The following is a 23,047-nucleotide window of genomic DNA, read 5'->3' on the forward strand; positions in this document are numbered from 1 at the left end:
CTAATGTCCGGTGAGTGAGCGAGTGGTGACCTCTGAGACTAGCACAGTCGTGCAGACAAATATAAGAGAAAGAGAAATCCCGCCCTGCCTGCCAGGGCTTTATGACCTGGTGAGGGGAAATCGCTGGGGCCCTGCGCTCCTCACCTCCCGTGCCCTGAAAGTCTGGCAAGTCTGCCACTTGTGTTCTAATGGCTTTGATGTCATAAGAGGACCCCCTGACACGTTAGTGTCATTCACCCAATAGAGCTTTATTAAGGGTTGAATGGGGGGGTTCCGATCTCAGTTGACTGCGGTAGCACAAATGAGTCAAGCCACCCGCCAACTCGGAGCCATCTGGTCCAGCCGAGCTCGGAGTTGGGGGCCCCGAGGAAGCGTGAGTAACGCCTGTAGGCTTCGGCTCATTCAGGGTTTTTACTGCGGCTCCAGGTTTCAGTTTTTCCATCTATAAACTAGACATAAATCATGTCAGTTAGCTTTTGCTTCGTAACAACCAGCCCAAAACATAGTGGCTTAAAATAAGGCACTTGTCATTTCTTGCAATGGTAAGGGCAATCCAGGAGCGCTCTGGGGTCCAGTCTGGCTTGGCCCATCTCCGTTGTCTGGCCATTTGGCCGGAGCTGGCTGGTCCAGGAGGGCCTTGGTCACGTGTCTGGTGGCAGGAGGACAGTAGGTCCCTGCTTCGCATTGTTGATAACCGTCCCCGAGACTGTCCAGTGCTTCACATGGACATCGCAGGTTCCCCAAAGAAGCGAAAGACGGCAAGTCCCAATGCACGCACGCCATCCGAGCCCCTGCCGTGTCACATTTGTGAAAGTTCCAGTGACCAAAGCGATTGGTAAGGTCGGGTCGAGATCCACGGAGCAGAAAGCGAAGCCCATGCCCCGACCGGAGGAATGTCAGAATCACATCGCAAAGAGGTGTGGATGCAGACGGAGGGGCGTCTGCGGCTGGTGTTCGGTTGGATTGGGGTTTTGCCATCTCCCTCAATCATTTCTCTTGCAAAAATGTATCGTGGCTGCAGTGAGAATGTGTCTGGAAGGCCCTCCACCAAGGCTCTTAAGTGACCATATGCCCTGTCCTGCTGTGCTCTGAAGGCCATTGCTTCGTTCGCGGTGAGGCCCAGGGCCAGCTCCATCTGATGACAGTGGACTTTGCCCTCGGAGCCCTGGAGGCCCTGGCCACACCCGCCTGACACCCCACAGCAGGCGAGAACATTTCTGCCCACCCTCGTTCCCTCTCCCCTCACTCGGGTCGGACTTGGGTGTGCTCTGATGACTCTCCCAGCCTCGTCTAGCTCTCCCCATTTTCTCCCCCAGGCGCGTCCCCTACTACAAGGCCTCACACATTGAACCCCGTCCTGGTGGCCTGTTCTCAGAACACCAGACTGGCATGTGTTAGGTTCCCTGATCCTCTGCACTCTCACCTCCCTCTGCATCTAAGGTATGCTCCCTTCCACATCCCACGTCCTCTCTTAATGGCAACTAACGTGGGCTCTGGGCTCCGCGAAGGCCTAGCAGCAAGGACGGTCTGGGGCTGCTGAGGAGAGCCGGCTTGCTTCCTGCAAAGCACTTTTTATCCGACAGGTGCCTCTTTGGCAGAGACAGCCTCTGTTCAGCAGGGTCAGGGCACAAACATTCCCATGCCTGTCTTAACTGGACAATGTCTTGGTTTTATTCATAAGCACTTAAAATCGGTATCACTTATTAAACACCAAATGCATGCTGTATCAGAACAAGCACTTTAAAAGCACCACCTCTAATTCCCTCATCTTCCAGACCTCCGTATTCTTGTCCCCATTTCACAGATGAAGGAAGAGTGATTCAGAGCAGTTTCCAGACCTATCCAAGAAACCTGGGGCACCAGGCACGCTTCTCTATTGTAGATGTTAGTAGATTTTATTTTAAGCTCCAGCAATGAGTCTCCAGGCCCACAGCAGGTTGGGATCTGGACCTTGACTCCAACTCTGTGGAAGCCAGAGTGTTGCATCATCCAAAGAATCCTGTATCCTGCAGCCAGACATTTCATGCACTCCGCCTCTCAGGGCTGCCTAGCATGTTCTTTTCATTCCTCCCTGAGGCTTGGTATTTCTCCCCCCAACGCATGACTTGGAAAGCCACTCCCCCTCATTCATCAAGCCCTGCCTCAAAGGCCGGCTGCCCTTGCTCCCAGACATCTGACCACGTCCCCTCCCCGCGCAAAGGTGACCGGCCCAGCCGCAGTCTGAGCCGGATGACCTTCTCCGCCTCTGGCTCACAAACAGCTTGCCAAGCGCTTTCAGCCAAGCGCAGGACAATTTACAACCAGAGTGGGGGCTGTCACGGCGCCTTTGATGCCTCCATCAGGCCCTGGGCTCATTCATCAGCAGCCTGGGAAAGCTGCAGGGGCCTCGGTGCTCAGGGCTCTTTCCTTCTCCAGGCTGGCCTGAAAGCCTGCAGGACCGCGACCCACGGGGGCCGCAGGGGGCCGGGCACACAGCCACCTGCCTCCAGCCCACTGGGTGCTGGCGCCCTCCCACTCCCTTCCTCCTGCCCTCCCAAGCTCCCCTGCAGGGCCCACACCAAAAGCCCTGAAGAAGGAATAAATATTCAGGGACGTGTGTTGTCAGAGCTGGTGGCAGCACCAGTCCTGTTCTGTTTGCTTTGGACTCACCGGGTGCTCTGCTATGGTGGGAATCGGGAAGGTGGTGAGGATGGGTGGCGGGGATGAGATGGGGTCAGGTTTCCCAGCCCCTGGAGTTTGCAAATGAGGCTGGGTTTTTGGAATAAAGATTTCCACCTCCAGGGGGCTGCATACCAAGGGGCCTCTTGTTGCCCCTCCTCGGATCTTGGCTTTCCCAGGATGCTGGCGAGTTGGAAAAGCCCAGAAGAGGGACTTGCACACTGTTCAGAGTTGCCTTCAGTAATCAATACAATTAGTCTAGTTACTGCCTGGTGTTGACCTTCAGGGCTGATCGGGAGAGATTATCAAGAGTGGGACTTGGCATGGGCTGGCCTGGACAGCCTCAGATATTCAGACTGTGGTTTCCCCAGCAGATGCGGAACGCACTCTGCAAGCCGTCCTGCCACACCTCGGGGGAGTCTGGAGCACGGGAGGCCATGGCAGGCCCTCAGCGGAAGGCTACCGGGCCGGGAGGAAATGGACAAAGAAGGGTTCTTACTCCTCAACCCACACCATCCACCCCTCAGGGTAGGGGATCAAAGGGGAGTGGGAGGACCTAGGAGGACAGGGCACGAGGACAGGAAAGCCCACCCCCACGCCGTGGAGCCGGCCAAGAATGCTCGATTAAGATTTTCAAAGAAAGTAGAAGCGAGACTCTGTATGGCATCTCGACTCCATCCCCAGGGCCTGGGCCTGGACTCAGTTAACAGAGGTGGGTCCGGTTATGCATGTAACAGCGTGACAGCCCTCAGTAGCCCCATGGCAACCATCCCCACCCACCAAACAGACTCTGAGGTTAGGGTTGGGTAGAAACCTATCACATGGTCAAGGCTCTTATTGACTTGATCAGGGGCTCAGAAGGAAGCAGATGGCAAATCAGGATAATTCTAGGAAGGGTTTAGTAAAGGGGCTCTTACCAAGGTGCACACAGGGTATATGGAAACCCCAAGGGATGGTGCAGTATCTCAGGGCTAGTAAGAGTGGAGCTCCCTAACCTCCCCTAGGTCCAGAGGAGCCAGTGGAGGGAGCAGCTTCTGAAGTTGCAACGGAGACAGTTTGCTGTGTGCAATCTGGGACCTTCAGGAGGTGGAGGGGCTTCTCTGGGTGACAGGCAGGGAGCCAGGGGGGATAAACACCCTGACTCTACTCTCCCCTTTATTCCAGGGCTTCCCATCGGCCAACCAGAAGCTGCAGGGCAAGGGAGTCAGTTGATACCCATATAGGTCACATCCATACTCCTGGGGCACAGAGCAGGGTGGGGAAATCTGGAAGCTGGGATCTGACAGGGCCGATAGGGTCTACAACTGGGTCTCACCGTTTTGATATGAGACTACAGGCCACACTGATTTTTAGCATCATGCTGGGCAAGACGATTGAGAAAAGACAGAGACATTCATAAGCACATTAAGGAATTTATAGTTGCATTGCTGACCCTAAACAATCTTCTTCCTTAGTCCTAAGGTCCTTTGCATGGCCACACAATGGACTGGATCTGTGTCCAAAGTCCCCTAGAGCTTAAAAAGTGACCTTGCAAACCCTGTCAAAGGCAGACTCAGAAGAAGACTCTCTCCATGGGGACATCTGGAAGTGGGACCGGCTCTGGTCTGGAGCCTTGCTCCAGATGCAGGACACTCTCACCAAGTGTCACCTCGAGGGGGCCCTCCCACCCCACGCGGAGCCACCTTCATTGTCCCGAGAAACTGGAGATTAGCAAGTAGGAAGCCACAGAGATGAAACTAACTCCGGAAGCTACTAATGTGGCATTTAGACAAAAATAGCTGGTAGAGAGGCAGTGCTGTTTTCAAAAAGGCATATTAACGCAGAATCATAAGGGGCTTTATTTTTCAATAACACCGAATAGGCTGTGACACAAAGAATAGGTCGAAATGTACAAAATAACTGATTTCTGCATTTTTTTCCCTTTTGGTTGCCTTTTGTTTACCGGCAATTAAGTTGCATAAGGTGAATTAGATGCTTTGTTTTGTTTTAAGTAAATACGTGTTTGATTTATTCCTATTACTGGTGGCGTGTTTCTCTGTGAGCTCCTGGCTACTAATCCTAGGTCTCAAGTATCCCTTATAACTGGTAACTAATGGCACCCTCTTGCCATGGGTGGCAATAAAGCAAGCAAAGGCACAGTCCAGAGAGGGTCTAACAAGTCCCCGTGGTACTTTTCACCAACAGAGATGAACATGCTATAGAAGAGAGCAAAATAAAAAACTATACATATATTTTTTACAAGAGTACGAAAGTGCGGAAGGGAAACAATGAAGAAGAAAGAAAATGAAGAGAGGGAAAAGGATCAAGAAAGGAAAACCTCGCTCCAACAGCAGACACCCAGATGCTCATGATTCTTCGGTTCCCGTCAGAGAGGCCAAAAAGTGGAGGACCACAAAGCAGGGGGGACACAGCACGTGAATACCTGAAAGTGGACCTGGTGCACGTGGCAGGGTTGTCATTAATGTCCTCCACAATGAAGGTTATCTGCATGCGATTCTCCTGACCCCCCGAGGGTCTGTCCTTCACCAGGACTTCCAGAGAAATGGTGGGATTTTGTCTTAGGTGACCTGCATCTCGGTCTAGCCTGTGGGCCACTTGGATCGTACCCGTCCCTGAGAAGGCAAAGGTGAGAACACAGCTCGTCTGGAGATTTGGAGGCAATCGGAAAGATCATCCTGGTATGAGGACTGGCTTGCAGGGAGAGTACCCTCTATACAAACACATTTTTAAAAACTCATGTAAGTTAGGCATTGATGGGGATACCTGGCCTGATCCTTCTAGAACTTTTCACCTCAAATTCCAAGGTTGGGCCCCTGGCAGCTATGCTTGCCCATAGTTGGCCAGACAGTAGACAGCTGGCTCCAGCTTGACCCACTGAGTTCTCTTACTAGAGAGCGTGGAACCGAGAGACAGAAGTTGGGTTAAGAGCAGAGTTAGAGATCAGAGGCCAGAACTCTCGCTGCCGAGGCTGGTGGGGCAGCGCTGGTTCCCACCCTTCCTGTGACCCACCCATGGGTTCTCATGAGATACCCAGGATCCTGTTGATAGGTATCCCCTATCTTTTTTTTTTCCTCTCATGCTTGCTTTGGCTTGCCTTCATTTCTGTTTCTTGCAACCAGAGTCTTAGTAAATATGCTCCAGAAAACCACTGTATTTAAAAGTTGCATTTGCACTACTAGAGTGACAAGAATTTTAAACCATGGGTGTCCATCCCTACACCATCAGCTGAGTGAGGTCCTTGATGACAGGACACTAGAAATTCTCAGAGACAGAGCACAATCTCTGCCTTAGCCTGCCTCTCCCGGGACCAGACATCCTTTGCCGTAAAGCCAACGGGGCAAATAATACATTGTCTTTCTGGGATCGTCTGATGCCGGCCTCCACAAAGTCATTATGTACAGGGAAGTCCTTTGGACGGATGTGAAAGGAACTTCCAAGGTGGTATCGCCTAGGAGTGGTCTCTGGGGTCGCAGTCTTTGGTTTGAATCTGCTTCATACCTTCAAGCTGTGAGGCCTTGGACAAGTCATTCACCCTGTCCATGTCCTCTCTAAACCTTGTTCCCTCATCTATAAAGTGTGCATTATGATAGTTCATTGGGTTGCTGTATTACCTAAAAATGGAGTACATGTGGATCACTTAGTACAGCACCTGGTATATGCTAAGACCCCAATAAAAGATGGCTGTTATAGGAGGGGGAAACTTTCCTTCTCTGCACCGACATACTTAGACGGGAAGGTAACTGCCAGCAACCCAGGAGACTGACCTGGAGTGATGCAGTCCAATATGGTAACCACTAGCCACATGTGGTTATTCAGCACCTGCGATGTGGCCAGTCCAAACTGAGATGTGTGATAAATATAAAATACACAGCAGACTTCAAAGACTTGGTACAATAAATGATAATGTCAAACATGTCATTAATAACTTTAAGATATCGGTTACATGTTAGTGACAACGTTTTGGATATGCTGGGTTAAATAAAATGCCTTATTGAAGTGAATTTCACCTATTTCTTGTTACTTTTTTTTTTTTCTTGTTACTTTTTAAAAATGTGTCTACTAGGGGATCCCTGGGTGGCTCAGGGGTTTGGCGCCTGCTTTTGGCCCAGGGCACGATCCTGGAGTCGCGGGATCGAGTTCCGCATCGGGCTCCCTGCATGGAGCCTGCTTCTCCCTCTGCCTGCGTCTCTGCCTCTCTCTCTCTCTGTGTGTGTGTGTCTGTCATGAATAAATAAATAAAATCTTTTTTAAAAAGTGTTTAAAAAATAATAATAAAAATAAAAATGTGTCTACTAGACTTTGAAATTACATACGTGGCTTCCGCTCTATTTATTTTGCACTGTGCTGGTCTGGATCCTCTTTTCAGAAGACTTTCAGGTACCTCAGGATAGTGAACTCATCCATTGTTAGATACTCACCTGCTTCACAGGTGAAGTAGTGATACAGCTGGTGACCCGGGGACCCTGTTCTGTTTCCCCTGCCCCTATGCCAGCTACTTTTAATGCATCTATTACCCTAGTAATATGGTAGTCTAGACAGGAAGGCATGCCTCAGCACAGAAGACAAATATAATATTTGTAAAAGAATCCAAATGGCTGAATTAAAGGATGCACAGAAGGGTGTGTGTGTGTGTGTGTGTGTGTGTGTGTGTGACTTACACTGGTTGATCATGAAATAGCTGTTAGCGGTTGTGATGCTGTAGAGGAGGAAGCCGGTAGAGCCTTTATCATCGGGGTCCTCAGCTGTGATGTTGGCCACAATGGTGCCTGAAGCCAGCTCCTCAGGAATCGTGTACACTCGCGCTGAGCTGGAGCAGAAATACAGCAGACACAGCTAATTTTCAGGGGCACGGGAGGGTGGAGTCTGGGAGGTGGGTATTTTGGTTAGTGCTAAATATAGCACGGAGCTTTTGAAGTTGCATCCACATGCTCAGAGAAAGCAGGCAGCAGCTGAAAGGAGGGGGGGACCGGCTTTTGTATTTCCAAAGATCACGTCCCTGTGGATGCGAAGAAAGTGCCACACTGCTACTGCCACCACGTACAGTGGCCTCTGACTCCGCACCCGCCTGACACCAATTCAGATCAGCCTGGGCGTTAACATCTTTTATCACGATAGTTGATCCCTCGGGCCATCTCCTCTCCTTCTCCAGTTCTTGTGCAAAAGCTCCCTGGGTTATTTTCACAATCCACCTGGACACACGGCCAGAGCTCCAGGGCCCTGACTCCCACCCCACAGCTGCCACCAGAAGCTATGGTGATAAACCGCAAACACTCCTTATTTCTTGTCTCCTCTTGTTTTGTTTTGCCCAAGGAGACAGAATTTACACACAGAATCTGCACAGCTTTCGGAGTTGCATTTATGATAAGGTCAGCTCTCTGAAGGGAGGAATGGGCCCCCCTGGCAACAGCACGGTCAGTACGCTGCCCTCCAGGGATGACGTCTTGCGAAATAACCCCAAATCGCCAACCTCCCCATCTTCCTCGGCCCCCATGGCTTTTGGAAAAGGCTGCTAATAAGACAGACAGGTTCAAAGCTCTAACTACACAACTTGGGTGGATTGAATAATTTTGAATGCACCAAGGGAGGCTTATTGTTTAGGATAAGCCTGCAGGAAATCCTTCTGCTGAGGGAAGGAAAATAATCACCTCTGATTTACCAATTTCCTAAGTGTGGATTTTCCCATGCGGGGTCTTCCTTGAGAGGTCAAGAGGGGAACACTATAGCTCAGGTCTAAGTGATCACATGCATTTTGTGAGCTCAGAAATTTTCTGCAGTCCCGTCTCACCCTCCCCGTAGGGTAGATGGGACCAGAGGGAAGAGAAAGGGGAGGGAATGTCCAGCGGGTGTCAGGCAGAGGCAGGCAGAGAGCAGCTGCCACCAGGCCCTCCCTCACCGGGGGCTCCTGCCCAGGGCCTGGGTCTGTCTCCTGTTCTTGAGGTGACCTCCTGGTGGTGCACTCCATTGAGGGGGGACAGTAATCTTGTTCAGGCCAAGAGCCCCCCCACCAGGGCTCTGTGCAGAGCTCTCCCCATCCAGTGCCTCAGTGAGGCTGTCCATTGATCCATTTACCATCCTGACCCCCTTTTCAGTGAATCTGAGCTGCAGCCCACCGATGGGGCAGGAATGGACAACACAAAGTGCGGCCACGAGGCAGGGGTGGCAGGAACCAAACCTAGAGCCGGAGGAGAGAAAGGAGGTAACTCCAGCTCCCAAAGCTAGACTAAGCCCTTGTCTCTGTTAGGGGAGAGGCTCTGTTTCTAACTCATTCTATTTTTCCTCTTTGGTTACTTGGAGTGGGTTCTGTTACCATCCAAAGAAGAGATGGCTGAGGCTCCTGTGCTACCTTCACATCTCGCCCCTGTTGCCCCAAGTGCGGTCCCTGCTCGTTTCACAGGCTCCCTGGAGATTCTGGATCTGAATGCAGAGGTCAGGCCAGCTCCAGATCCGCATTTTCACAAGATGATTTTATCTTTTTTTTCCTAAAGATTTTATTTATTTATTCATGAGAGACACAGAGACACAGGCAGAGGGAGAAGCAGGCTCCCTGGAGGGAGCCTGACGCGGGACTCCAACCCAGGACCCCAGGATCACACCCTGGGCTGCAGGCGGTGCTAACCCGCTGCGCCACTAGGGCTGCCCCACAAGATGACTTTAAAGTATGCACTTTAAGGTTTGAGAGGAGCTTTGATAAGGAGTCACCAGAGGTGACAACCACAGAGACCCAGGCTGTCTGTCATAGGACAGAGGACACCTTGGGAGGAGAAGCCCCTTCCTCCCACCCACCCTTTTTTCAGAACCGTGGTTCCCAGCTAGAGGTGATTCTGTTGTTTGTCACAACGAGGGGCAGAGGCTGCTGCTAGCATCTGGGGGCAGAGGCCAGGGATGCTGCTGCTACACATCCTACTATGTATGGGACAGCCTCCACCACAGGAACGTAAGTAGAGGCAGCTGCTTAAGGTACCCCATTTTGCAGGCTCATGTGGTCCCCACAAGGCACTTTGGGAAATCAGGTCCCCATGAAGGGGACCGGTCAGGCTGTTGATGAGCGCTCATGCACACCACTCTCTCCTTGGCTCACCTGATATTGAGCTTGGCAGAAGGCAAAGAAAAAAAAAAAATCTTTGGTTTCTTTGGTCTGGGGACCCAAACCCCAAGTGTGTATAAAATATCCTTTAACATAAAGGTGTGACCCTCAGCACACAGCTAAGATCTATTCAAATGCAGTAAAGCCAGGGGCCCAGCGCCCCCGTCACAGGGTCAAGCTCTGATATCACTCACATTCCCACACCCTCCTCCTTACCCCCCACACCCCGCCATCCCATGACACCCGATTACCAGGCTGCTGGGCAACGCTCATGGGGAAGGGCATGAATCCCAGATGATGGCGTCATTGTTCTGAACGAGTATGCAGTAGGGGCATGAAGGTGTGTAAGAGCTGCCAGGCACCAGGTTGCAAAGGATGGTGGGTAAATACCAAAGGAGCAGCAGTGGGAGAGAGGCTGTGGAGTCTACGGGAAAGTGCTCTGCAGAAGCGGCGAGCATTGTGCTTGCCACGCAGAGAGTAAACCTAAGTCAAGGACCTTCATTATAAGGTGCTCGTCGCGGGCAGCCCCCGTGGCCCAGCGGTTTAGCGCCGCCTTTGGCCCAGGGCCTGATCCTGGAGCCCCGGGATCGAGTCCCACGTCAGGCTCCCTGCATGGAGCCTGCTCCCCCTTCGGCCTGGGTCTCTGCCTCTCTCTCTTTCTGTGTTGGTCATGAATAAATAAATAAAATCTTTAAGAAAAAAAAATAAGATGCTCATCAGGATAATCGCAGAACCCAGAGTACACACTGGGAGTCCGCAAGGCCCTGCAATGCGTGCCCCCCCCCCCCACGCCCAGGGAACAAAATGGTGAGCCCTCAACCACGCAAATACCCTGCCTTGCTTGTGTTTATTGCAGGGCCTTCCAAACAGTGAAGACAGAAGAGCGGTTTCCAGTTGTGCAGCCCCCCGGCGCCCGAACCCCAGGGAGCCGAGAGCGTTGGAGGATTTGATCTCGTTAACTCTGACTTAATAACCTGTGGTTGGTCCTAGCGCTGATGTGGGGGGACACGAAGGTCAGGGCCCCAGGGAACCATGAAAGCCCTCAAAGCCAGCGCCTCCTTAGGAGCCGGGCAGACTTGCCAGCTCGTGGCGAGGGCCGAGGGCGACCTTACCGGGGCAGCCGGGTGCAGTCGAGGCAGCCCCTGTCCCCGTCCCTCCGGCGACAGGTCCGTACCCACCCGCCCGCCGACGCCCGGGGACTGCTGTTCGAAGCAAAGCCCAGGGACTCGTTACGACGTGGCCACGCAGTCACACAGACCGTCTGCCCGTAACGGGGCCTAACGGGGTCACTCCGGAGCCGCAGGCCTGCCTCTGGGGGCCCAGCCGCCCCCGGGGCCACGCGCTCTCCGCGGAGGCCAGCTGCTGTGTCGGTCGGCGTCCAAACCAGAGTCGGTCTGCCCCTGGGGAGGACTCGTTTTCCCCGCTGCACCCCATTAACCTGCTGTCCCCCTCAGATCGGAGTGTGGGGGCCCCGGGACCCGAGGAGTCGCCCGGCTGTGCGTCTGCACCGGGCGGGCTGCGGGCCGCTTACAGGCCGCCCGCACTGCACCCCGGAGGAGCCCGGCGGCGGGAAGGGCCCCCCCTCCGAGCCTGGCCTGCAGCAGGTGCCCGGGCAGCGTGACCTGGGCCGGCCGCTGCCGTTCCTGCACCTTGGCCCTCGGCTCACGCCCGGAAGGTTCGCGGCCGTGCAGCGTTTACACGGTCGGACACTAGCTCAGAACCCCGTCTGCCCCCCAAGTCCCCAAGCATAACAGGCGAGGGTCTCCCTTTGTGCCCGGGCTGGGGCCAGACCCTGCCCCAGGCCCCTTGCACCAGACTCAGTTTCCCCCCTCCCTCTGCCGGATGAGTGCTGCCGGTGTCTTTTCCGGATCCCCCGTGGCAGGAGGGCATCTGGGACACCCGCAGCAGGCAGGCCTCCCAGGTAGCCCCGAAGGCGGCCTCTCCTCCGCCGGAGAGGATGCCGTCCTGAGGGCGCTGGGCCTTGGCTGATGGCGCGGGCCGAGCATTAGCCGACACCCTGTTGGCAGCCGCCGGCCTCTGTGGACCTTCCACGCAGGCCCAGGCCCCGCCGCGCGCCAGGGGCGTCGCGTCCAGCCCCTGTCACCGCTCCGCGCCGCACCCGCGGTCCCCTGGTGCCGAGGCCCCGAGGAAGGACTCTGAAGACCTCAGGCCTCTTGTCTCTCCTCAGGCCAGCAAAGGGCACCCCTCGGTCTGGTGTCCACGCAGCTGACAAAGCCGGGCGCCCCGGGAGACGGCGGCCCTGGCCCCCTCAGGCCTACCTGGTAAAGCGAGGGGCCTCATCGTTGACGTTCACGATGTTCACCCGGAGCGCCGTGGAGGCTTCGAGCCCTTGCCCGTCCCTCACTCCCGCGCCGAGATGGAAGCTGTCAGGGAGACCCAGTGGCTGACACTTCCTCACAGGGGGAGGGACACGGGGAGGGGGGCGGGAAGAGTCTGCCCTTTCTGGCCACCCCTTCAGCCACTCCTGCGGAGTCAGAACTGCCGTGTCTGCCCTTCCTTCCTCGTCCCTACAAACCCACCCGCAGCTTCTCTCCCGCCCGCGGTTGTGTTCCCGGCCACCGCCCCCCATGTTGCACACAGTACCTCTGTGTCGTTCCTCGCATCTCCCTGCAAACGTGCATTAGGCCCGGGTGAGGAAACCGAGGCTCCCAGGGATGAGGAACTAGCCTGGTTCTCACACCAGGTGAGGAGCCAAGGTCACCCCGTGTCACCCTGTGTGTTTCCGTCCTCAAACGCTGGTCTCGCCTCACCTCTTTCCTCAGCCACCTGCTCGCCTCCACCCTGCTGCTCTCAGCCTGGTGTCCAAGCCAGAAAGGCATCTGAGGCAATTCTCCAGGTCCTTGGGGCGACTTCTCCCACCCCTCCGTTCTTATTATGTGGCGATGAAGATCTGGGTTGGGAAAGGAGGCTTTCCAGATAATTGCCTTAGTCCTTCTTCCTTTTGGGGGGCTCACTACCCTCTGAACTCAGCAGGAAGGCAGCAAACCGCTCGGAGCCTGCCTCGCTGCCTGCAAGCTGCACCAGGCCTGCTCCTCGCCCCTCAGATAAATGTGCTTCAAGCAAGGTCATTGACAAAGGCTACCTTTTGTGTCCTGCCTCAAAGTCAAATTCCTTTGTGGAGAAGAGGGTCCCATTAGCAGACATCCCGAAGTTCACTGAGGGGACGATCAGGAAATACTAAAAAACAAGGAAAAAAAGAATGTAACTGAGAGTACCTGTTCGTCTTTCCATGAGAGACTAGTTTGTTCCATTCCCATTTTATATTCTTGGGCCATGGAACATTCTTGATGCATCGGGATAACCCAATGCAGAGTTCTCAGACTTAATAGTTCTTAAAGCAAGAAAATTCTGGATCTGTTGGCCCAAGCCTCTGACCTGAGAAGCTTCCCCCCGAGGAGCTGGCCACTGGGTCCTGCTTCAATGACAGAGTGGGTGTAAAGGTCCCCTGTCTGGACACTATGCTTCTGAGTCCAGTCTCCTTCACCCCATCACCATGTTCCATTTGTGCTTCTCAGGATGACATCTGGCATTGAGTCTAGGTCTTGGCTTTGACCAACACTATTTAAACATGGCTACCAGGCATTAGGCAATAGGATGATATGAAAGTAAATAAGATCTGGTCTCTAGAGGCTTCTGGGTGGTTCAGTGGTTGAGCATCTGCCTTCAGCTCAGGTCGTGATCCTGGGGTCCTAGAATCGAGTCCCACATCTGGCTCCCCACAGGGAGCCTCTGCCTGTGTCTCTGCGACTCTCATGAAAAATAAAATCTAAAAAAAAAAAAATCTAGTCTGGGCCTCAAGTCCACGTTGGAAGCACTTTTGGAGCTTTAGCAGGGCTGCTTTAGAATCTGATCTCGGGATTATGGCCACTGATGAAGTCTTTCCACATCTCAGGGAGTTGGGAATCTATTCCGTTATGGACCCAGTGCCCACCCCAGCTGTCTTGTTGAACTCCTGCCTAGCACCATTTGCTCTAATGGGAACACAGACTTCTTTGCACAGCCCACTAACGGCCAGCCCATGGGAGGACCACCCCTGTGCTATCATCCATGGGTGCTCATCAAGACTGCTTCCTTGCTGCCATGATGATGTCAATGAAGCAGGCGAAGGACCTGGACCAGAAGAGCTGAATCCAAGTTCTGGTCCTCACCACAGGATCTGGGACAAGTCCCTTCCTTGCCTGTAATATAGGGACAATGCCACCAACTGCTCCTCCATGTTTATTGTGAGGATTACATCAGAAGGCAAGCTGGAAAATGTGAAGCACCACAGCGACATACGAGGCTTACATGTTTATGTCCATTTGTTCCAAAGGGCTTTAAGATTTGAAGGTTTTGTTATTTCCTACTAGGATGAGAGATGATCTATCCTCAGGGCCTTAGATCTCTGGATCAGATAATTGGTGGAGATTTTGTAATCAGAGCCACAGCCCCTGAAGTCCAGAATCAAAGGAAACACCAGCCAAGGCTTCCAACCCAGCGATTTGCTATGTTGTGTGATCGCAGCTAAGCTCCCCATAGGAGAAGAAAGAAAGCACAGAAAATAGATTAGAGATCTCATTTGGGGCCATTATAAGGTTTTAATCATTTTCCTAATCGTAATAAAAAGATACTTTTTATACACAAATTAGGAAAGACAGAAAAATATGAAAAAGAAACTCAAGATTAGTCACCTGTGAAATCTTATGATTTTCACAAATAGCCCTCTGTTCTTTTCTACACAAGCATATACCCTCCAAAAAATTGAGATGATGCCCTAATCAAAATTACATTCTCTTGTCCTTTTCCTTTGTAGCTTGAGCACTTCCCCGTATTCTTAACTCTTACCTTACAGCCTGGTTGGTTAATGATGGCACAGCGTTCTACGGTAGGGCTTACTTTAACTAATCTTTCTGGCTGGTCACTTAAGTGGTTCTTACTCATTTTTAAGGGGAAATTTTAAGGCAACACCAAGGAAGACCTTTATTCCAACTCCCCAAATCAGATAAGCAGCTTGGCAGTCCTCAAAGGTACATTGTTTAAATCCTAAGATCCCCCCCACCATCTCTCTGGCTCGCAGCCTGGGCAGCAGCCGCCAGGACACACAGAGCCGTTCTCTGCCTTTGAGCTGAGCCTTCCCTGCGGAGAATCCTCACATATCCATAGATCAGAGGCTCAAGCTGGATATGATGGAATGGCAGGGTTTATAGACCCATGGGGGCCATTTACTACATGCACCTGAATCAGGATGCCTTTCCAATGGGTTTAATGCGTTAGGACATAGATCCCCAGTTCTGATTAGTCTCAAACAGGAGAAAGTCTTGGGATACGGAGGTGACAGACAGACCCTGATCTCCAAAAGCTGGTGGGCAACTGATGGAACATACAAGGAAGATATTGGAGACATGCTCAGAGGGAGACAAATATAGACAAATATAGGATATGAACAGAGGAGGGGGACTTAGACCCATCTAGAATAGAAGAGTCACGAATGGGGGTGGCTGCGTCAAGAAACGCTGCGGCTCTGGAGCCAGGCTGCTGGGTCTGAGTCCTGGTTCTACTACTTGCCAGCTGTGAGAGCTTGTGCAACAAAGAGAATAATAATAGGGTATGTCCAAGGGATGAGCATGTAAAGTTCTAGAACCATGTGCCTGGCACATGGTAAGGCCTCTATAGAGGTTAACTACCGCTGTTGGTTAGAACGTCAGATCCACGAGGGTAAAGGCTTCATCTTCGTTACTACATCTCTAGTGCCTAACACATAGTAGATGCTCAATAAATCTTTTTTCAATCAATAAATAGTTGTTAAATGTTGAATATCAGGGTTTTCTTCTTGCCTATTTCTCATCCGAGACCAGCATTCCCACCTTAAAAATCTTAAAACAAAACAAAAAGGAACAACAAAATCTTGCTGAACGTTAAAAAAAAAAAAATCTTTTTTAGTTTGGTAGCGCGAGGCCGGATTATGAAATCTCCTGCAGTTCTGCCTACATCTCAGCAAGCAAGAAACACGAAACAGCAGCAGACAGAAAGGGCAGACTCAGGAACGTGGGGAATTTCTTTTTCATTCTTATTAAGAGGCTGATTTCCTGGAATCCTGAATTTTTTTTTTCTTTTAACACCAGGCTCATTTCCTTACCCCTGAACCTAGGAGCCTGTGTTAATGGGAACAGCAGTTTTGTAGTTAGAAAGGAGATAATATCCATAGACTAAAAATATTGTGTCATGTGGCCATTTGCCAGCAACTCAGTAAAGCTTTCTGCAAAACCTGGCATTCTCTCCCCCTTTTTAAAGGCTTGTTTAATCAAAGCTGCTCCCGTGATATTCATTCTTGGAAAACAGAAATTAAACAGAATGAGAAGCTGCGGCAGCCCCTCTCTGCTCCACCACCGGCTGGGAAGTCCTGAGTAATCAGATCAATCCGGTTAACGGGAGCCGGTCAGGCCAGCGCTGGGCTCCCCGCACTGGGAATGCGCCCTCGCGGCCACCCCAGGTCTCTGGGCGCCTCGCAGGGCTGCAGTTTGCTCCAGGACGCAAAGGCTCCAGCTTCCTGCCTGGGCCCCCTTTATCGAGTCGCTGGTGTCGGAGGAGGAGGCAGGGTGAGTGGAAGCGGGCTCAGTTTGCAGAAACGCCAGGCTCCCTGGGGACAGCAGGCCACCCGGACCAGAGATCGCCCGCTGCAGCTGCAGCCCCAGCCACCTTGGGGCCTGCAGTGGGATCCAGCGACCCACAGCCAGGGGTGCCCAGGACGGCCGCACCCATGCGCCCACACCACCCAGAGGACCCAGCATCCTCTTCCAACCCGGCGGTGGCAAGTGTGCAGACACCGCCGCGTTCCTGTTGCATTTTTCAGTGTCAGGTTTTTTAGAAAAACCCCCGATTCCTCTCTCTTACCCTGTTCCGCCCCCATCCCAATTCAGAGGTGGTGGGTGGGGGATAGAAGTGGGAGGGAAGGGCGCCTAGGAAGAAAAACAACAACAACATAAAAAAAAATCTCCTACTGCAATCTCCCTTTCCCTTGGGTCAGCTTGTGGGGTATCATTAGGAGGGTGAGCTCAATGGGTTATAAGCCAGCATTTAAATGTTTTTAAGAGGAGCCACATTCACAAAGGAGAAATAAAGGATGGCTGGAGACGCTGCCAAGGCTTCTACCCTCTTCCATACTGTCTTCCTTTTCCATCATCAGCCCGGTCCTATTCTCTGACTCAGGCTCCGCTCATCTTACAGATGGACGGCAATCCCCATCTATTCGAGGAAATTTCTCTCCCAACATGTGAACAGTCATCAGTGCTGATGTATTTGGAATGGGCCTTGTTCAGTACCACTGCTTTCCCCTTTCTTGAGCATTTTAACATGAACCAGAAGTAGAACGCGTTTTGCCAAGACTCCTGAGTTAGCAGACGGATGCCAGAGGGCATTGCACAAGTGGTGTGCATCTGTGTGTGTGTGTGTGTGTGTGTGTGTGTGTGTGGTGTGGTGTGGGAGTGCAGCCGTGGGGAGCAGGAAGGGTGCTGTCACTCGGGAAATCAAGGGATGGGACACCAAGGACGGAATTTGCCAGAACAAGGTAGAAGGGAATGAGCAGGGGTTGGGCCAGGAGACCTCAGTCCCGGCGAGAGCTCCAGGGCCCCGGGCAAAGGCCTCGGCTCCTTCCCTCATGAGACAGGGGGCTGCTCGATGCACCTGAACAGCCCCAGCCAGCCAGCTCCGGCATAAAGGACCACTTTATTCCCAGGAGGCAAAGACACAGCTCGCTGCCACTTCTCAGAGGCACGTGCAAGAGGGGGGCCGGGGGACAGTGACTTCCCCTGATGCCCTCCTGGTAGCCCAGCTGGTAGCAAGGTTATTGCTCTTTTAATTTAATCCTTTGTCTGCCCCGCTGAAGACAAAGCACATTTCACTTTATGCAAAAGTCCTTCCCTAATGGAAAGGCCCAGGGAAAGCTCCTTCCTGGAGGAATGGCTGCACTAGATCACTTTGCCTCCAGCTGCGAAACTGATTAACGTCCTCAGAGTCTCCGAGGAGGCTCTGCTGCAGTCACGGTGGCCACTTCCCAGCAGAGGGGGAGGTGGAGTGTGGGAGCTGGGTGGGAGGGGGTTGGAGCTCACTGAACCTCCTTTAAGAGGCAGAGAAAGTGCAGGGGGGAGGGGGCCGAGCGAGTGAAGAGATGCCAGGAAATGTCATTATTCACACGCAAGCCAGTCTGAGCCCAGGCCTAGTGCCTGCCCCGGAGCGCGCCCCACCCGCCCCCATCACCACACGGAGGGTGCACAGGGAGGCCAGCCCATGCTGGGTCCCAGCCCGCGCCCTGCAGCCAACACGAGCCACCAGCCACGGGCACCTGTGACTGCTGAGCGGCTGCAGTGTGGCTGGTCTGAAAGGAGGTGAGCTATGAAGTGCAAAGGGCACAAGGAGTCCGAAGACTTACTACTAAGAGAAAGGGGGTGAAATATCTCATGAACTGTTATGTTGATAACGGTGAAAGGATAGCACTTTGGGTATGAGTATTTCAAATTCGAAAAGCATATTATAGTTAATTTTATCTTTTCATTTTACCTTTTTTTTTTAAAGACTTTATTTGAGAGAGAGAGAGAGCGCGTGTGCAAGCGAGAAAACATGAGTTGGGGAGAGAACAGGGGGAGAAGCTTGATCTTCTTGATCTTGAGGCTTGATCCTGGGACTCCAGGATCATGACCTGAGCTGAAGGCAGACGCCCAACCAACTGAGCCACCAGGTGTCCCTCATTTTATTTCTTAATGTGGCTACCAGAACATTTAAAATGACATGTACAGTGGTCATTCCTGCAGTTCAGAGCTTGCCAGCTCTGGTCCAAACAATGTACAACCACACGCTTTTAAAACGTCTTTAAAAAGGAGGGAGCATTTCTGCATTAGCCCCACTTTTACATTATCTGTGACACAGTTTCCATTTATTCAGCTGGGTAGCGGTTGTGGGATTTGGCGTTTTAAGGGAGCTGGAGTTTCTAGAGCTATTTTTAAAACTCATCCTTCCTCCTTAGTGGTTCCCACCAGCAAGGCAACTCCTTGGAACCCACCAGGTAAGGTGATAGGCACAAACCAAGCCACGGTGGCTTCACGCACATGCTTTGGTGTTTTGCTTCTGTTTTGTTTTATTTCTTCTTGTGGGTAGTCGTGTATTTTATTCGTCACTTGGGCAGTCTGAAATGGCCCTCTAGTCCCTCCACACCCACCAGTGATTCCAAGGTGATATAAGAACTGGTGATAAGTCTGAATGGAGGTCACATAATTGTCTTGTGGACCGTACCTTCGCCAGGTAGGTGATTTGCTGCAGTTATGAAGGCAGAGAAGCTGCTGGCCCAGGAGTCTCAGGCTCTTCCAGCCTCTTCCTCAGGATTGCCCTTCCAGCCAGCACCGCGGCAGCACCCAGCTAGGTCCTAAGCACTCTGACCATCAGAAACTTTGAATATCGACCCCTAGATCCTTCATATGGTGGCTAGAAACCCGGTGCCCCTAATGATAGGATCCCCTTTGCTTATGGGTCACAATACTATTTCTTCAAAGACTGCTCTTCTGGAAACCTGTGTCTTAAAGGATGGGGTCCCCAAACGTAGAGTACTCCTCGACAGCAAGGTTGTAATTGCACCCTTCACATCTTTGTAGGGGCTGGTCACTCTCCTCATCCAGCCTTGCTCTCCCCCCATGGTTCTCCCCAGGAATTCCAGGCAATGCTGTACTCCGTGCCATCACCGACTGCCCAGAGGGCCGCAGGAATGACACGGTTTATTCAGGTCTTGTCTGGTACTCCTGGTAGATGACCCCATGTAGTTAGCCATTGTACAGCAGCTGATGAGGCTGTTGGTGTGGATTTCTGCTGTCCTCTTCTCCCCCCGGAGAGGGAGCCATCACCTTCCAGAGGGTGTGCTTCTGGATGGCACGGCACTCTTGAGTTTGGTGCATGTTCCACATTGGTTAAACTTGTCCTAACTCCTGGTTCTTGGCCCGGCACTTGCCGCAGATCTTATTGGGGTTGCAGAGCTTGTGGGAGAGCCCCGTACAGGCAGGTCATTGCCCCTGTCCCCACCCCACTCCAAGCAGGATCCCAGTGTTGGGAAGGTCAGTGCCAAGCAACAAAGCCAGCAGGGTGGGGGCCACGCCCCCTCCCTTTGTTGTGGATCCGGTCTGCCCAGTGGGCCCAGCAGGAGCCACAGTACTGGAGATGGACTGGTTCTGGGGACACTGGCGTGTGTGACCCCATTCACCTGAGCCAGTCCCAGCTCTTGGGCAGATCCGAGGAGGACAGGTCCTCTTGAGGCCCAGGGTATGCCCTGAGCCTGAGCTTGGACAGCTGGTCCCCGACCCCCAAGGCCAGGGGCAGCTGGGGGGAGCCCCAGAAGGAAGTGAGCCCCATCGTGCCACCCACCCCGCCGGTGTGCCCTCCAGCGGCAAGAGCAGCAGCAGCCAGGAGGGTGCCTGGCTCCTGGCCCAGCTCTGGTGTTTCATTAAAGCCTTTACTTGTTTCTCCAGTTCAGCAGTTCAGCAGAAGGGTGCAGTGCATCCCAATCACCTGGGACACTTGTGTTCCAGGAATCTGTGTTTTTCAATTAAATTTAATTAATTAATTAATTTTACTTTTTACTTTTTACTTTTTTTTTTTTTTTTAAACGTGGAACCCAATGCGGAGCCTGAACTCACCAACCTGAGATCAGGACCTGAGCTGAGGTCAAGCATCGGCTGCTTTAACCGTCAGAATCTGTGTTTTCTTAAAAGCAGCCTACATATATTCTCATGCAGGGGCCCAACCCGCCCAGCCATTCTGACCAGAGGACTCCCCCAGGGTATCTGGCAAATACTCAGATTCCCAGGTCCCCCACCCCCACCCCAGCCCCACAGGACTGCAAGGCCCAAGAGAGAGGCTTGGAAATTTGGGAAACCACGTCTTCCAGTGGTGCTTCTCAGGCCCACCACCAGCGACCCCCGGGGAACTAGATGAGCCTGATGCCTGGGTCACACCCCAGGACGATCACATCAGACCCCTAGGGAGTGGGACCCAGATATCTGTTGTTTTTTAACGTTCCTCTGCTGGTTTCAACTTACAGCCAAAGTTGAGAAGCATGGGTTTGGTCTTGGTAGTCAACCAACCCATCTCCTTTCTCCTTCTAGGGAGCAAAATCCGTCCTTTCCTACCACTTCCTAAATGGTTAGTTCCTGTTCCTAGCCGGAGAAGCCTTCTCTCTAGATTATGCTCATCTTTCCTCCCGGCTGGCTGTCAACTCTCTGCAAGGTGGTTAGTTCTACTGTACGTGTGAAACACCTCATTAACACTTTGTGCTGCAATGGGAAGCGCCCCTCCCCAAACACACTGCAGAAAGCACAGGTGCACCCTGCAGCTGCTCTCGGACCTCTGGCACCGCATTTTCTCTTAAGGGAGCAACGGCCTGAGGCCCCTTCCCTTCCTCAACCTGATCTACCGGGTGTTTTTAAAGCAGCCACTGTGATCTTTTTCCTTCTGCATAATTTGTAGATGAAGATTTAAAAATAAACATTTTTCTCAACTGTTGAGATTCCTTCCACTTTGCCCCCACTGCCTCTTGTATGAGCTTTATAGTAATTATCTTACAAAATTACAAGAATTTGGTGTGTGCACGAATGTCTCCCCACCCATGAGAAGACATAAACATCTTGAGGTACAAGGATGTGTCTCACTTGTCTTTGTGTCCAAAATATCTAATAGAAAGTCTGGCACAGGGACACCTGGGTGGCTCAGGGCGTGATCCTGGAGTCCCTGGATGGAGTTCAGGGATGGAATCCCACATCGGGCTCCCCGCAGGGAGTCTGCTTCTCCCTCTGCCTGTGTCTATGCCTCTCTTTCTCTGTGTCTCTCATGAATAAATAAATAAAATCTGAAAGAAGAAAGAAAGAAAGAAAGAAAGAAAGAAAGAAAGAAAGAAAGAAAGAAAGAAAGAAAGAAAGAAAAAAGAAAGAAAGCCTGGCACATAGTGGCTTCTTGGTCACAAAGAAAACTCAATGTATAAATGAAGTACTAGATTTTGGGTTGCTGACCCATCCAAAATCCCATTTCCTTGGCCACCATCCAACAACAGTGGCAACAGTTCTGGCCGGTGAGAAGTAAAGTAAAAAAGTCCTCCAGGAAGGGCCTCTGGAGGATCTTTGAGATACACACCGGGCTGGCCTGTTCCCTCACTCTTACTCCTTCCTGCTTTTTTTTTCTTCTTCTTCCTGCCTGGAACTGAAAGTTAAAGCCTGGAGGTGCCCCAGTCATATTGTAATCATGAGGTGAACAAAAAGAGGACAAAACCAACATGCGAGTGGAAGAGCATAAAGTTAGAAAGAGCCCAGGTTTCTGAGGGCAGCAGACGTGCCAGCCCTGGACCGCCGGCCCACCTCTGCACTTCTTGTTATGGGAGTGGGGGAAAACTCCCACATCCACCAGTGTGGTTGAGTTTTCTGTTATTTTCAGACAAACAGATTTATAACTGATATAACAAGGACGTTATCATAAGTATGCATTTAGAGCACCCGGTATTGTTCTGAGCACATAGTAGGGACCCATTAAGTGTTTGCCTCTTCCACTTATTCCATTTATTCACAGAACTCTGAATAAATGATGTCGGGGACAGAGGGTCATCTTCTGATAATAACAGACTATTCCCTAACTCAAGATGTGGCCACTAATCTGAAAACAGCTTTGTTCCAGATCCTGCAGACCATATTCTATGGGTCCTGGAGGTTATTTCCAAGGCTCACTTCCTCCTGTTAGAAAAAGTAGCTCTGTTGAAGCTGCAAATCAAGCAGCGAACAGCAGAAACAGCCTCCTGGTGTTACCAATTCGCTGAGTGTCATATTTCAAGTACTCGCTTCTCTCCGTAAGGCACGATTTGCAGGAGTGATGCCTGCTTCAAGGTTAGTTGGCTGGCTGATGTGAGCTTCGGTTTTTCTCTCCAGCCTGGGCTGCCCAGCTGCAGGGTGTCTGGGCCACTTCAGGGGACGCAGCTAGGAGCCAGGGCCTCCCGGCCCAGGGACAAACTGAAAGGCTCCTTCGCCTGAGGGGTCGTGGTTACAAGAGCTCCTTTGAGAGCTGCATGCAGGAAATGGATTTAAAGGAAGAGAGATCAGCTGTCTCAGACTGAATGGAGAGGGAATGGTCCAGGATCTAGTCTCTGTTTTTTCTTTGGGGGGGGGGGGGGCTCTTTTCTTTGGAATTTCTGGGACTCTCTTTTAACTTTTTTTTTTTTTTTTTTAAACTTGGCTCCAAGCAGCTTGACTCCATCTCTTGAAAAGGAAGTGTTAATGCCGGCCTTTGGGGTAC

At 52.0% G+C, this 23,047-nt stretch overlaps 1 protein-coding gene and 1 long non-coding RNA gene across 2 annotated transcripts in view; one reads left to right on the forward strand and one right to left on the reverse strand.

Annotated features, from left to right (window-relative positions):
* CDHR3 (cadherin related family member 3) overlaps nt 1-23,047 on the reverse strand; it is a 60,574-nt gene that overhangs the window by 19,459 nt on the left and 18,068 nt on the right. The window contains exons 5-8 of the mRNA XM_049096617.1: nt 12,846-12,940; nt 12,022-12,126; nt 7,317-7,465; nt 5,081-5,270 (exon numbers count right to left, since the gene is read on the reverse strand). Coding sequence (XP_048952574.1) covers nt 5,081-5,270; nt 7,317-7,465; nt 12,022-12,126; nt 12,846-12,940 — 539 coding nt within the window. The remainder of the gene's footprint in view (nt 1-5,080; nt 5,271-7,316; nt 7,466-12,021; nt 12,127-12,845; nt 12,941-23,047) is intronic.
* Nucleotides 223-6,875, forward strand: LOC112661406 (uncharacterized). The gene is made up of 3 exons (XR_003137659.3): nt 223-373; nt 3,033-3,370; nt 4,843-6,875. It is a non-coding gene; the product is annotated as an uncharacterized LOC112661406 (long non-coding RNA).

The sequence above is a fragment of the Canis lupus genome, chromosome 18 (assembly GCF_003254725.2).
Source record: "Canis lupus dingo isolate Sandy chromosome 18, ASM325472v2, whole genome shotgun sequence".
Classification (NCBI taxonomy): domain Eukaryota; kingdom Metazoa; phylum Chordata; class Mammalia; order Carnivora; family Canidae; genus Canis; species Canis lupus.